Source organism: Prunus avium, chromosome 2 (assembly GCF_965620075.1).
Source record: "Prunus avium chromosome 2, drPruAviu1.hap1.1, whole genome shotgun sequence".
NCBI classification, from domain to species: domain Eukaryota; kingdom Viridiplantae; phylum Streptophyta; class Magnoliopsida; order Rosales; family Rosaceae; genus Prunus; species Prunus avium.
Genome location: NC_142285.1, coordinates 32011048 through 32027420, shown reverse-complemented (window position 1 = coordinate 32027420; position 16373 = coordinate 32011048). Strand labels below are relative to the sequence as shown.

The window sequence follows — 16373 nt, the reverse complement described above, 5'->3', positions numbered from 1 at the left end:
GAAACTGGAAAACATAGGAAGTTCAGAAATTCCTCTTTGACCAAAAAGTGCTACAATATTCTGGTGATAAAGAAGTGATACAATGGTGATAAAGCAATAATACAATGGTGATAAAGCAATAATACAACAGTGATAAAGGAGTGATACAAAATGCTGATTGTATTTACCTTTGGTTTCTTGTTTTATAATTAAATGATAAAATAAGTATACATATCGGATCGGTACGGGTTTCTGTCGGGTTAGGGATATTGTTTATGTTAACCAAATCAAACATTTCGGTATGGATCGGATTGGAATAATTAAAATTAAAAAGTAATTATTTGGAATGAGATGCCCACCCCAAGAGCTAAGCAAGTTTTCCTTGCCTGGAGTTGTTGAGGGTATTGTTGTAACTTCGACTCCTTGGTTTGAACCAATTTTCTTGTTGTCAATGGCTTGGAGAAGCCTAGGCGAATGCTTGCGACCTTCATGGGGCTGGGTCTAGTGATGAAAGCTCCAAACAAGGCCCCAAACACAAACGTTAGAACAGGCCTTTGCATACCCGGTTGGCTCATTTCGCTCAAATTTATTTTGTTATGAAAGAAAGCTAGATGATGGTTGATATTACAGAGTGAAGTTTTTGAGAATGAAAGTGTGAGGAAAATGGAAGAGTTCAATGGGATTTATATGAATCACAGGAGGTTCACTGTTGGGGAGTTGGTTAGTTGGAGAATTCATTTATGACATGTTTACTAATCCGGAATTGAATTAGGGGGAATTGAATTGAGGATGAATTGAATTGAGGAGGAGTTGGATTGAGGAGAATTAGATTCCGGATTCCTAATGAAGTTGTTTACTAAACCATATAGATTGAGGGGAGTTAGATTCTGAATTCCTAATGAAATTGTTTACTAAACCATATGGAATTGGGGTAGGAGTGGTACTAATTACTAAAATGTCATCATTTTTTGGTTAAAGTAGATGGCATATTTGGAATTTTGAAAATTGTGTGAGGATATAACGGGTAAAAAAGATGAATTCCTAATGGGTGAATTCTCCAGGAATTAGAATACCACCTCCCATTCAAGAATTTAATTCCTCCAAAATCAGGAATTCAATTCTTAATTTTGTGTGGGCCCCGCTTACTTTTCAATTCCTTGATGTGAAGTAAACGCAAGAATTCTTCATAGGTGGAATTCAATTCCTGATGAGAATTCCAATTCCTGATTAGTAAACATGGAGTGTGTGTCTCTCAAGGGAAAGTCTATTGCAAGTGGTTGTTTTCTATTGCAAGTTTATTTGATGGAAACCCAAACCGTGGGTTTGAAATGTGTGCTACTTAATAAAGGTTTTTAGTGGGGGGATTAAGTAATTATCCTTAAGAATAATAACAGATAGATTAGCCATGTCGTCACCTGGCCCCACCAAATGTTGTCTCTATATCTCATGTTTTCGTCCTACTTCTGGGATTTCTATGGTGTTGTTGAAAGCTCCTCCTCATCCTCAACCTCAAACTTCGACTCTCCATCTTCATCATACTCATCATCATGATTATCATGATGATGATGATCACCTCCTCCTCCTCCTCCTGCTGATGATGTTGATCTTCTTCTTTCAGCTCCATGCATTTTTTACCTTCCTCTCTCTCTCTCTCTCTCTCTCTCTCTCTCTCTCTCTCTCTCAATTTTTCAAATGAAACCAATAAAATAATGTCCTCTCCAACACATATACTTTATTAGCTAGCTATGTCTATATGTGTCAAGAAAGAGAAGAAAGTGAAAGGAGGGAGGGCCAACATGTAGTTAATGCCAATGCTGTATGTAGTATCGGAATGAATTCAAAAACAGTAACTTTAATTTGTGGTGACAAAAAGAATCCAGGCAATGGTACTTTTTAGATAAGAAAAGCTTCACTTGGTTGAATTCGGTTCACTCCTGTTTAAGGTATCCAAATGTTTTAGAACATCCAATTAATCACAATTAAATCTTCCCCATCCAATTATCTGCTGCGTCTATGGGTGGTATTTTTTGTTTGCATATATATATATATGTGTGTGTGTGTGAGTAAGTAAGATGCTTGCAAATTAAAGTTGAAGACATATCGATCTGATCATAATGAAAAAGAATGCATATACCACCTACAAGGGAGGGGAGTGGACATGGAATTTGTACTGACCTTTTATTCAGACGGAGGATGGGACACCACCTAAGCTTCGGTTCCCGGTTGTTGTGTCGCCAATGAGTAATGTGAAGGTGCCCCTTCTAGCTACAACTGCATCATGCGACATTCCCTTCTCCTACTCTCAGCGGGACACTCTTATTAGGCAACCCCCGGAAACTATTACCTACCGCAAGGAAGGTGGCGTTTACGATGGTGACAGCGGTTCGTACAACTTCAAGCACAAGAGAGAAAAAGAACCGCTTGCGGGATGATCATCTTGTGAAATTAATTTGATGTTTGTGGGTAGCGTCGCTGGAAACCCTCACGAGACTTCACTCATCCCATCAGGATTACCTATGGATTTAAAAGGCTTGTTGCATATGCTAAATACAATCGCGTTCCTTGTGAAAGTGGCATTGTCTTAAGTTTTCCTTTCGTTGTGATTTGGGTTCAATAATATTGCATGCAGCTGCTACTCATGTGCTCATGCATTCATGCATTAATTTATGTAACCTATAGCTAAGACTATCTTTGGGAATAAAAGTTGAGCTTTTTCCGTTTTACTATTCCGATCTAGATTACTTGATGCATTCATGCATTACTTCCATGATTCAAGAGTCTTAATTAATTAATTACTCGGGTCCTTGATTATTACAAGACCAGTAAGAATAATTGACGTTGACAATTGCCAAGCCAGATAAACAATAATAATAGCATGCATTCCAAGGTACGCAGATTAAAAAATTAAAAGCGGAATTAAAGATTATAACAAAATTCTCAACATATATCAACATCTCAGAACTTTTGTTCCAACTCCTATAAACATTTATCATTTCTTCAGCAGCCAAAAGAGTGGGAGAAAGAGACTTGAGGTGAGTGATAAAGATGCATGAACCAAATGCCATTAATAAATAAACCTTAAAAAAGCAGTGAAATTTACGAAACCCAGAAAGCAAATTGCCTAGGACTCGGCGGATTGATTCATAATTCCACAGTTTCCCGAGAAATTTAAGAGAACCCAGATGAAAAAGTCGACATTCAATTCAACCTTAACGAAAAAAAATAAATAAAAATTTTAAAACAAAATTAATTTGAGGCATGAAAGTAGCTGGTAGCGATGTCCACCTTCACAGAAACCGAAAGCTGTTTGTTCTCTTCCACGTTTGCTCAAAGCAATGGAGGGAGCAGATGAAGGAGAAAAATGGCACTTGCCAAGCAAAAACAATATAAAAATCTGAGAGTGTTGTTTGTTTGATTCGAAGAACCAAAAGAGCTGAGGAAACAAACGAATGCCTCTCACTGTCTAGTAAAACAGATTTTTTCTCTTCTATCAACGAACGTGAGAGGGAAGAAACACAGATTTTTTTATATATTATTTATTTATTATGGTTTTGTTTTATATGTGTTGTGAAAGATCCAGTCTTTTTGACAAAATAGAAGGCAAATGCAATGCTGCTATCACCAAAGAGTGACACGAGGCAGTCGGTTTTCACGAGAAGGAAAATTATAGATTATAACATTCGCCAGATGGAAAGTGTCTTCAAGTTTTGTGTGGTCTGCATTTTCTTTATTAACTTGCAAACAAAAAAAATAAGAATCTATGCACTGCAATTTTTTTCTTTCTCTTTTCTCTTTTCTTTTCTAGTGAAACCACTTCAAATTATGTACCTTATATATATATAGGTAAATAGTGTTAATATTAGCAAGGAAAAAAACTTAATGATAAATCGTGTTACCTATAAGTTAGGAACATAAATTAGAAGACTATTGATAAGTCATATAAAAAAATACACAAATAAAATTCTATGTTACCTATAAAAAAAATATATAAAATACTATTACACATTGTCAAAAATATGAAAAACACATATATACCTATTGACAAGGCTTAACCTTGTTTTATGTGAAGACGTGAAGCACGCTTTAGTTTGTTTTATTTGAAGAATATTATTACTTGTTCCTTTCAAAAGATCAGCAAAAGATCAGCAATAAAATTAGCCTTAACATACATGTTAGTGTTTTATATGCGATTAGAAAGTTCTAATCATACTGTTTGACGATAAATAAATAAAAAATTCTTGGACTTATTATTTTACAAGGTACGCAGATTAGAAAATCGAAAGGGGAATTAAAGATTTAGGCTTTTTATCACAAATGGTCCTTGACGTTTACGAAATAATCAAGAATGGTCCTTGAGGTTTTTTTGTGACACTAATAGTCCTTAACGTTTGGAATTTTTATCACAAATAGTTCATGTCATCAAAAATTATGTTAAGTGTCTGATGTGGAAGATAAGTGGAGCCCACATGTCCAATCACATCGTGACATGTGGATTAAATAAATAAAGAAATATTTTTTTTGGATGAAAATCCATTAAAAAACCATTTAGCCTCTCTCTTTCTCTCTCTCTCCTCTCCTCTCCTCTCCTCTCCTCTCCCTGTGCTTTCCCTTTCCCTCTCCCTCTGTTTTTTGGTTGCCTCTACAACCCGACTGAAGATTCTTTGTTGCCTCTACAAACCTAATAAAACCTAAATAATCATTTGTTGCCTCTGTTTCAATTCTTTTGCACTGAATGGCTTAATCATTTGGATCAAACAAACTTTTGATATAATTTTTCCATAAAAAAAAGAGAAAGCTATTTAACTTTCGGACTATATGTTTAAGGGAGAGGGAGAGCAGAGGGAGAACAGAGGGCGAGAGCAGAGGGAAAGAGAGAGAGGCTAGAGGGAGGAGAGAGAGGACATTGGGAGAGAGAGACTGAGTATAGGGAGGGGATGGGAAGTTGCACAAAAACATGGATTTTTATTATAAAAAAATATTTCTTTATTTATTTAATCCACATGTCACGATGTAATTGGACATGTGGCTCCACTTATCTTCCATATCAGACACTTATCAGAATTTTTGATGGCAGGGACTATTTGTGATAAAAAGTCCAAACGTTAAGGACTATTAGTGTCACAAAAAAACTTCAAGGACAATTCGTGATAATTTCGTAAACGTCAAGGATCATTTGTGATAAAAAACCAAAGATTTATAACAAAATTCTCAACATATACCAATACTACAGAACTTTTGTTCCAACTCCTATAAACATTTATCATTTCATCAAAGGAAAAACTCATGCTTGCCCCTGCTCTATAAATTACTTATGCGGGAATGAAAAACTCCTCACGAATTCTGGTTGCCTGATAAACCAGAAACACAGGTTAGATTCCTCTATTATAAAAAAAGCGAAGTCTAGAATTTTATGTTATGAATAATCAAGGGTGATGAAAATATCCAACGATGTCAGCATTTGTTAAGGGTTTCTTAGGTCTATGTCTAAAACGATTAGCTGTCATTGGATTTAGTCCATGAGTTTTTGGTTTTAGATCTAGGTCCTTTGACATTTATATTACTTTTTTTGTTGTGTTGTTTTTACCTTTTGAGGTAAATAAGTAAAACATATTGAAAATCTAAATTTTATGCATTATTTCCTTGTAATTGAATTTCAGAATTTAAATTTTGATTCTTTCCTTGATAATATATACCTAATATATGGATAAAATACAATTTAGTCAATGAAAAGTAAAGACCCACATATTATACCAATCGATCAGACAAGCACCCACTTCAATTATGTACCTTACATATAGGTAAATAGTGTTATTATTAGCAACGAAAAAAACTTAGTGATAAATCGTGTTACCTATAAGTTAGGAACATAAATTAGAAGACTATTGATAAGTCATATACAAAAATACACAAATAAAATTCTATGTTACCTATAAAAAAAAAGTACATAAAATACTATTACACATTGTCGAAAATATGAAAAAACACATATATACCTATTCACAAGGCTTAACTTTGTTTTATGTGAAGCGTGAAGCATGCTTTAGTTTGTTTTATTTGAAGAATATTATTACTTGTTCCTTTCAAAATTGCCGCAAAAGATCATCAGAAATGGCATTACAATCATATTGTTCCATCCTAATTAATGACATAAGTACAAGTAGTAGAAATTACCTAATCAAGTTCCCATTACAACAGACAGGAATATACTAGGCTTAACTTTATTTTATTTGAAGATGTGAGGCACGTTTTAGTTTGTTTTATTTCAAGAATATTATCACTCGACCTTTCAAAACTGCCACCTGGCTTGTCTTTTTTTTGTGGCTTCAATTTTCTCTGTTATCGCGAGCCAGTACAGTAAGAAAAAGAAGCGAAAGCTGCATGCATGGTTTGGGTTTGCTTGATTATAAATAGCATAGCAGGTTGGAGCTAGGAAAAGCAATAAGAAACGAGAGAGAAAGAAAGAGAGAAGTGAGTTTACATTTGTATACATTTAAAAAAAAATCAATCATATTGAAGCTCGAGCGAGAGATAATCAGAAATGGCAGCATTACGACCAGGGTCTTGTGCGTTTCAATCAAAGATGAACAATAAATACTTGCACAACATATACGTAATCAACAACCGGCAGGAGGTTCTCCAAGAGGTTGTTCTCCAATTCTCTGGAGATGATGTTGCGAGCAAACACGCAAAGTTCCAAGTGGAGGAGGACGAACAGGACCCCAAACTAGTGCATATAAAATCCTCCTTCAACAACAAATACTTGAGGAGGGCAGGACAAAACAGTTCGTGGATTGTGGCCAGGGCTGAAAAGAAAGAGCAAGATCGACATCAGTGGTCATGTACACTCTTTGAGCCTCAGGAATTCCATGACACACAAAACTGCTGCATGCCCACCACCATCGGGCAATTCCGATTACGCCACGTGCAACTCGATCACTTTATAGAGCCATTCTCTGCAAACGGATCGGATCCAGACCTTTTTGCAGGCCGAGAATTTCAACCCAAAGACAACACTGTCTTCTATGTCGAAGATCTACCCGAAGACTCAGTCCCTAAAGAACCTACAGAATGATCATTCTGTTAAGTTAATTTGATGTTTGTGGGTAGCGTCGCTGGAAACCCTCACGAGACTTCACTCGTCCCATTAGGGTCACCTATGGGTTTAAAAGGCTTGTTGCATACGCTAAATGCAATTGCGTTCCCTGCTAAAGTGGCATTTTCTTAAGTTTCCTTTCTGTTGTGATTTGAGTTTCAATAGTATTGCATGCAGCTGCTGCTCATGCATTAATTTATGTAACCTATAGCTAAGACTACATGTGGGAATAAAAGTTGTGCTTTTTCGTTTTACTATTCCGATCTAGATTACTTGATGACTTCATGAATTACTTTCATGATCCAAGAATTACTCGGGTCCTTAATTATTTCAAGACCAGTGAGAATAATTGACATTGAGAATTGTCAAGCCAGATAAACAATAATAGTTCAATCAATGCATTCCAACGTACTCACGTTAGAAAATCAAAAGGGGAATTAAAGACTCTAAAAAATTCTCAACACATATATCAACATCTTAGAACTTTTGTTCCAACTCCTATAAATATTTATCATTTAATTGAAAGGATAAATGTATTGTCGATCGATCGATAATTTATCATTTTGATAAGAGAAATGCTTAGCTAGCTAGTTTCTTGATGATATTGATCAGAGAACTCTGACATCTGCGAAGTCTAGCAACTTCAAGCTCTTATTTCCACCTATGATGGCTTCATCAAGTGGAGTTCTTCCCCATCTGCAATCAGGAAGTAGACTAATTAGAAAAGTTAAACACATGCATGTTTGGAATTATTTTTTAATAGACAGTCCTTAGCTTTTAGTCTAAACAGAATTATCAAAATACTGTCCATCTTCTTGTCCATTGCCTATACTCAAAACTGTGACTTGACCGGTTTCTATGGGCTTTAAGGAGCTTTAATTTTTTTTTTTTTTTAAAAAAGAAGATATATATATATATATATATATATATATATATACATATTCCAGTGATAATTAAGGTTAAGGATAAGCCATGTACGTACAGTCGATTAACATCCGTTACGTGGCAGCCTATGACCAGTCATAATTTTGAGGGTCATGTGTGCATGCAGCTGCGCAGCCTTGCATGTATGCTACAAAGCTCCTAGTTTTATGCGTGTGTGGTGAGCACTATTATATATAACCAAAAGGTAGCAGCCAGCCCAAACCAGAAGGGTTTGAGGCTTCGTTGTCTTGATTTCCCCTGCAAATGAATGCATGATACCATATTATTATTCATATGAGGACACAAAGATCAATGCTTGAGAAACTGATACAATTTAAGGACAATTTTGGACAGAGTGACTATATTATGTTTGAGAACATGTAACACAGTACTGCAAATGCATTAAACGCAGAATAACGTACGGTATAGGCATAATGGGACTAAACAAGTAAAATTATAATTCATACCAGCTCACCATGGCATACTATGTATAGTTGATCAACTGCTTGCCCCTGCTCTATAAATCACTTATGCTGGAAGGAAAAACTCCTCATGAATTCCGGTTGCCTGATAAACCAGAAACATAGGTTAGATTCCTCTACTATAAAAGAAGCGAAGTCTAGAATTTTATGTTATGAATAATCAAAGGTGATGAAAATATCCAATGATGTCAGCCTTTTCTACACTAGGGTTTTTTAGGTCTAGGTCCAAAACGATTAGCTGTTATTGGATTTAGTCCATGAGTTTTTGGTTTTAGATGTAGGTCATTTGACATTTATTACTTTTTTTGTTGTGTCGTTTTCACCTTTTGAGGTAAATAAGTAAAACACATTGAAAATCTAAATTTTATGCATTATTTCCTTGTAATTGAATTTTAGAATTAATATTTTGAATTCTTTTCTTGATAATATTTACCTAATATATGGATAAAATATAATTTAATCAATGAAAAGTAAAGACCCACATATTATACGACCAATCGATCAGACAAGCACCCACTTGAAATTATATACCTGACATACAGGTAAATAGTGTTATTATTAGCAACAACAAAAACTTAGTGATAAATCGTGTTACCTATAAGTTAGGAACATAAATTAAAAGACTACCGATAAGTCATAGACAAAAATACACAAATAAAATTCTATGTTACCTATAAAAAAAAGTACATAAAATACTATTACACATTGTCGAAAATATGAAAAAACACATATATACCTATTCACATTAAGCACCGAAACAACAAAGAAGAAAATACAAGGCTTAACTTTGTTTTATTTGAAGACGTGAAGAACGCTTTAGTTTGTTTTATTTGAAGAATATTATTACTTATTCTTTTCAAAACTGCCGCAAAAGATCATCAGGAATGGCATTAGTACAAGTAGTAGAAATTACAACAGACAAGAATATACTAGGCTTAATTTTGTTTTATTTGAAGACGTGAAGCACGCTTCAGTTTGTTTGATTTCAAGAATATTATCACTCGACCTTTCGACCTTTCAAAACTGCCACCTGGCTTGACTTTTTTTTGTGGCTTCAATTTTCTCTGTTATCGCGAGACCCACAGGATGATCAATCCCTTTGGTCATGTACGCTCGTCGAGCCTGCGCTTGTTCAACTCCAACCAGACAACAACAGCAGCGGCAGCATCGCCCTAATCTGAATGCGCCTCGTGCAACTCTGTCAACGTTTAGATCTATTCTCTGCAAACAACTTCCAGGCATGCCTCTTTGCAAGGAAAGCAACGCCAGACAGCCAAAACTTTGATGTCTACACAGTCATCGACTGGGAAGCGTTGGTGATTTTGCCCAAGCACATGGCCTTCAAAGGCTACAATGGCAACTATCTCAGCGCCCAATCCATGGATGGACACCCATATCTACAGTTCTCAGTCAGCCACTGATCCTACTGTTTCTTCTGCTATTTCTTCTTCCCGTCTCTCTTTTCTCCTTCTCACTCGGATCATATATTTTCTCTCAAACCCTAAATTTTTATTTCAATTTTTTGTTTGAAAAGATTTAGGAGATAGAAAAAAAGAATTAATTTGATTCGTGGTCATGAGTACTGGAGATCTTCTTAGCATTCAGCCCACAGAGCTCAAATTCCCATGTAAGTCTGTTGCTTTCGTCTTTCTTTAAATTTCAATTTCCTTTGTTTGTATGTCAGATGATTTTCCGTTTGGTTGGTGAGAAAATTAAAGAAAAATATCCATTTTGAATGCCATGTTGGGATTTACTGGACTAGATCGTAGTTGCAGATGCTATGAACTTAGATCGTAGTTGAACAAAATGAAGAATAAATGTCACTAGATCGGCTAAACTGCGGATTTATAAGAGATTATTAGAAATTGTGGCTAATCTTCCTTAACATGATACTATACATAATCTTCTTATTTTCAGAGATACATCTTTCCCTACTGTAATTAATACAACAACAAACATAAAACACACATACATAATAATAAAAATCATAGATGAAGCAAAAGCAGTGACGGTTTTTAGGACTAGTTTGCCAGGTTGGGAGTTGCTGTGGTTGCAGTTTCCACTATACCTGGGCTTGAAGTTGACTCAATTTTCTTGTCATGGGCTTGTCGAGGACAAGACCAAGGCTTGCGACCTTCGTGATCATGATGATGATGATGATGACAACGTCTAGTAATAAAAGCTCCAGCCATGGCCCCCAACACAAACGTTACACCAGGTTTTAGAACACCCATTTGGCTCATCTTTTTTCTCGGATTTATGTTGGTCTCAAAGCTAGATGGTGATGGAATAATATAGTGAGAAAGTTTTGAGATTGGAAGTGTGAGGAAAATGGAAGAGTTTGATGGGTTTTATATGGAGCATGGAGTGGAAACTTTGAGTGCTGGGCAAGGCTTTGGTTGGGTCATGGTTCTCATATGGGATTTGGCTATTGGCTTGACCCTTCTAGCCCCTTCTTCAAGGGTCAACAACTCAAAACAATTGTATAACGGAAACCCGATAAGGGCCATAGTGGGCCAGCACTCATTGACTGCGTTCTTCACGAAAACCGTGTCCCTTGGCGCATACGGCTGCTCATCCAAGACGTTATGCATTTGAGTTCTTTCTTTGACAAGGTCTAATTCCATCATATCTACAGATAGGCTAATTTTACAGCAGATGCTTTACCCAACTTGGGACACTGCCTTTCTCATTTTAAGGCCATCCCCAATGAGGGCTCTAAAATGGGCTGCATCACCTTTGGAATCGGGTTGCAGCCCTTGAAACTTGGTGGGGACCATATTTGGAAAAAGCTGCCAGCCTTACAATTTTTTGGCTCACTTGCCTTGCGACTCAACAGGGTCATACTCACCCATTTTGATAGTTGCTGATTACTTTTTCTAATTTTTTATATATAATTATTTGGCCAATTGCAACAAGCTTGTCTCATTGTTTTTGGTTTTTTTGGGTAAAGTTGACTCAGGCTACAACCCTCAAGTCCTAAATGGCTAGGTTTATTATTATTTTTTAAACCATGTTTTCAAATCTTGTCCAATTTTTTATTTTTTGGGTTGAAATGTTCACAAAAAAAAAAAAAAAAAAACCTAACATAAATAAGTTAACAGAAAACAAAAATAGTAGCTAAATTAAATTACATCATAAAAAAAAAAAATATCAAACCCCTAATATAAAGTCTCGGATATAGAGCCTCTCATTATTGGAAAGATGCCTTTAGAGCCCCAAAGATTCCATTGGAGCTCTAAATGAAGCTCTATAAACCTCTTTTAGAGCCCTAACCATTGGGGATTGCCTAAGTTATGGCCTTTCTCATTCTAAGTTATGGGAGAATGGCTTGCCCTTATCCATTTTGAATCCTGTTTGGTTTCCCTTGTTTTAGGGGCTTTTTGTTGTAATTTCTTTATGGTGCGTTTGAATGAGGGGATTTAAAAGTACTAAAGAATTTATAAATGATGGAATCTAAATTGACGAACATTAATGTTCTAAAATTTGTAAAGTTTCTTGTTTGGCTAATGGACAGATTCAACATGGTGATGCCATTATATATATATATATATATATATATATATATATATGTGATATTTGTGGTTGTGTTGGTGGTGGTGGCGGTTGTGGCTACTATGGTGGTAGTAGAGGTGGTGATGGTGACGACATGCTGGTTGTGACGACAATGGTGTTGATGTCCATGGAAAAGTGGTGGTAGTAGATGTGAAGGTGGCGAAGACATGGTAGAGGCGGTGATGGTGGTGATGACCATGTCAAGATGATGGTGAGGATGGTGATGGTATTGGTGGCGGTGATGTGATGATGGTGGAAGTGGAGGGTGAGGTGGCATGGTAGGGTGAGGGTGATGACCATAACAAGATATAAAAGGGATAACATGGAACAAATCTCTTTCCAAACCAAAACCGACATAAAAGGGACCAGTGAACAAAAAAAAAAAAAAAAAAGTAATGCTATTTGGACACACAACATTCACACACTTAGTGACACCCGCTGATGTGTCAATGTATAAACATGATGGTTGTGACACTCTTTTTCATCAATTCATACAAACATGATGGTATAATATTCGTCAAAACTGATGAGGTGGGGAGAAGTTAGGAAAAGTAGACACTTACAGTACTTCAGATGCTCTCCACCATCTCTTAGGACAGCAAACATCTCCTCGAACAATCACTCTCAAAGTCGATCAGAATCTCTCTGTATTACCCCCGAAATTTCAAACAAATCTTCACTCTCCCTATTTAGTTTCAGCAATCGCATCTCAAGTTTTCAAACCTAAAGTTGCATTACCCACTCTTGAAACCTAAAAATACAATTTTGCCCAAATGATGCGATCTCGGTGGTTTTGTGTAATTTAGTCGAAGTGAAGGGTGAAGTGGCGATTTTGCCCTTCTTAAAGGGGTTGCGTGCGCATAATGTGGGAAGAGTAACGGAGAAATGGATGAAATCAGTCAAAGTCTGATGGTAGGGACCTAATTGGATATTTTTAACAAATTCGTATCCTTAATTTACCGAAAAAATAATCAAGGGTGGAAATTGACAATTATGGTATAGTTCAGGGGGCAAAACCGCTATTTTCCCTATAATAATATAAGCAAAAGTTGGGGTGGTTTTGGATCATGGAGCTAAGTAGGCATGGGCACGAATCGGTTCGGAACGGTAGATGGCTCTTCCGTTAACCAAACCAAAGACTTTGGTAGACTTTGGATCGGTTAACCTAATATTTGATTCAGATTGGTTCGGTACGCCGGTAGTACCGTAATAAAAATACAATTTATAATACTTTCACATAACATAAATTCTTGAACAAATACACCAAATTATCCTTGTAAAATATAAAAATCCAACAGTCTAATTCATCCAAGTATAAAATCAAATAACTTAGTCACTATATCATTCAATATGTACTCAAGATGTACTAGGAGCCACTTGTGTTTGTTGTTTGAACCTTTGAGTGCTCTTTTTACAAAATTCTCTACATTTATGTAAATGATTTTGTCATTTGTTCCATGGTGGGTTCTTTAGTTTTCCATGCGGAATCCAACCATATAAAGAACATAAAATTTGAATCAACAGTTGGAAAGTTATAGGTAAAAACTGGGACAAATGTCGAAACTGGAAAACATAGGAAGTTCATAAATTCCTCTCTGACCAAAAAGTGCTACAGTATTCGGGTGATAAAGAAGTGATACAATGGTGATAAAGCAGTGATACAGGAATGATACAACATGCTGATTGTATTTACCTTTGGTTTCTTGTTTTGTATTTAAATAATAAAATAAGTATACATATCGGATTGGTACGGGTTTCCGTCGGGTTAGGAATATTGTTTCCGTTAACCAAACCAAACATTTTGGTACAGATAGGATTGGAATAATTAAAATTAAAAAATAATTATTTAACCAAACCAAACCAAACCGTCGGTACGCGAATAATTCGGATGAGATGCCCACCCCAAGAGCAAAGCTAGTTTTCCTTGCCTGGAGTTGTTGAGGGTATTGTTGTAACTTCGACTCCTTGGTTTGAACCAATCTTCTTGTTGTCAATGGCTTGGAGGCCTAGGCGAATGCTTGCGACCTTCATGGTCGTGATTACAATGGCAACATTTGGAGCTAGGTCTAGTGATGAAAGCTCCAAACATGGCCCCAAACACAAACGTTAGAACAGGCCTTTGCGTACCCGCTTGGCTCATTTCGCTCAAATTTATTTTGATCTGAAAGAAAGCTAGATGATGGTTGGTATTACAGAGTGAAGTTTTTGAGATTGAAAGTGTGAGGAAAATGGAAGAGTTCAATGGGATTTATATGAATCACAGGAGGTTCACTGTTGGGGAGTTGGTTAGTTGGAGAATTCATTCAGTGTGTGTTCTCAATTCTCAAGGGAAAGTCTATTGCAAGTGGTTGTTTGCTATTGCATGTTTATTTGATGGAAAACCAAACCAGTGGGGCTTGAAATGTGTGCTGCTTAAAGCTTTTTAGCTGGGGGATTCAGTAATTATCCTTAAGAATACTAAAAGATTGATTAGTCATGTCGTCAACTGGCCCCACCAAATGTTGTCTCTATATCTCATGTTTTCGTCCTACTTCTGGGATTTCTATGGACTTGTTCATAACGGAAAGACCACTACCAATTGCTAAGCTTAGTTTATTACGAGTCAAACGATAAGATAGTACTCTGACGCAACACCAACCATTTTTTAAACAGACGGTTACCTTAAAAATTTAGAAATTATTGTATGTGATTATATAAATAAACAAATGAAATGCTACCATCAGTTTATAGGATGTTAGCTTCTCTATAAACATGGCTGATAATGAAACTCTCAAAGGAGCGAGCAAAGTGTTGGATATTCTGGATTAATGTACGTCTTTGCACACCAAGGAATTGAGCATTTCTTAAGAGGCAATTAGGATAAGACTTGGTGCCCCTAAAATTATTATATTTTCATAATTAATGTAACTAGGACATATTTTAAATAAGTAATAATAGAGGGGGTCATATTTTGTAATGTGACACGTTAATTAATTGCTACATCATGTGATCAAATTATATATATTATGAGCAGACATGGGATTAGTCAAGTTTACTAGAGTTGATGTGCTCCCCATTCTGCACCCGAGTTCGAATTTCCCTACCCGTAATTTAGATTAGATTAAAGTAGAATATCATTTGTATAACAAAAACTATATATTATGATTTCTTTAGCATTTTCCTAGTTCAATATAAAAGATGTTGGGCAAAATATGGTTGTATAATCAGTTTCATAATTCAATTTAAGGCCAACTTGTCATTACACTTTAGATTATGTTAAGAGCGAAAGAGTACGATAATTAATACCTTCAAAAGCATTATAATATTATAAGAACCAATTATTACACCACAGGCGCTTGAATATTTCTCTTGAATGTTTTTGCCACGCAGGTAGAGCAGACAGGAGTACTAAATCTGATAGGCCAAAATGTGATCAGATTTTGCTTGCTGTCAACCACCCAATTGATAACAAAAATCTAACTCCTGCACCATCCATGGACCATATCCCAATTTCAGACACCACCCTCACAATTTGATTATTATTCCATATTTCTATAAATATTTATCTAGTGTCTAGTGGTTGCTATCTGCCAATTCTGATTTGTAGAGTGAAAATGGGATTTCGGGGTTCCAAGGCAGTTGCTCTTTTCATTCTCTTTAACATCATATGTTTGTCTCTTGTTTCCTCTAACAAGGTTCCATGCCCTCCTACAAGTCCTTCCTCGCCTCCCTCTGTCCCAAAGAAGCAAGACAAATGCCCTAGAGATACCCTTAAGTTTGGTGTTTGTGGCAGTTGGTTAGGGTTGGTCACCGAGGTTATTGGGACTAAACCCAGCAAGGAATGCTGTACCCTAATCAAGGGTCTTGCAGATCTTGAAGCTGCATTGTGTCTCTGCACTGCTATTAAGGCCAATGTCTTGGGAATTGTCAAGCTCGAAGTGCCTGTTGCTCTTAGTTTGCTTGTTAATGCATGTGGAGGAAAGGTGCCACGAGGTTTTGTCTGTGCTTAATTAGAAACTGTCTACCTAGCTAGCTCTGAATCACTTCTTGATGTACTTATTGATATTTTCCATTTCTGCCATGTTGGAATAAACCAGATTATTTTAATTATGCTGTGTGGACAAAGGAAGAACTCTATTGGAAATGAATGATGTTGTACGTACGGTTAATGCTGGTTTTCCAAAGAAATAAAGTTAGCAATTCTAGCTATTTAATCATATCATCCTGCTATGTTGAATCAAAACCACACATATTTAAGGATGAATCTACTAATCTATAGGAATGAGTGACAATCAGCAATGCTTTATTGCCAGGCATATTTTGCCGAAGAGTATGATGTTGTCAAATGTGAATTTAGACCA

At 36.2% G+C, this 16373-nt stretch overlaps 2 protein-coding genes across 2 annotated transcripts; both read left to right on the top strand.

Annotated features, from left to right (window-relative positions):
* The first annotated feature begins 6517 nt into the window (after positions 1-6517).
* On the top strand, positions 6518-7051 carry LOC110745111 (uncharacterized). Its single transcript, XM_021945191.2, has one exon. It carries the CDS (start codon positions 6518-6520, stop codon positions 7049-7051), a length of 534 nt encoding a protein of 177 aa, XP_021800883.2.
* Positions 7052-9521: 2470 nt separating this feature from the next.
* On the top strand, positions 9522-16160 carry LOC110745114 (putative lipid-binding protein At4g00165). Its single transcript, XM_021945195.2, has 2 exons — positions 9522-10105; positions 15403-16160. The coding sequence occupies exon 2, from the start codon at positions 15627-15629 to the stop codon at positions 16020-16022; it is 396 nt and encodes a 131-aa protein (XP_021800887.2). The 5' UTR covers positions 9522-10105; positions 15403-15626; the 3' UTR covers positions 16023-16160.
* Positions 16161-16373: the final 213 nt, after the last annotated feature.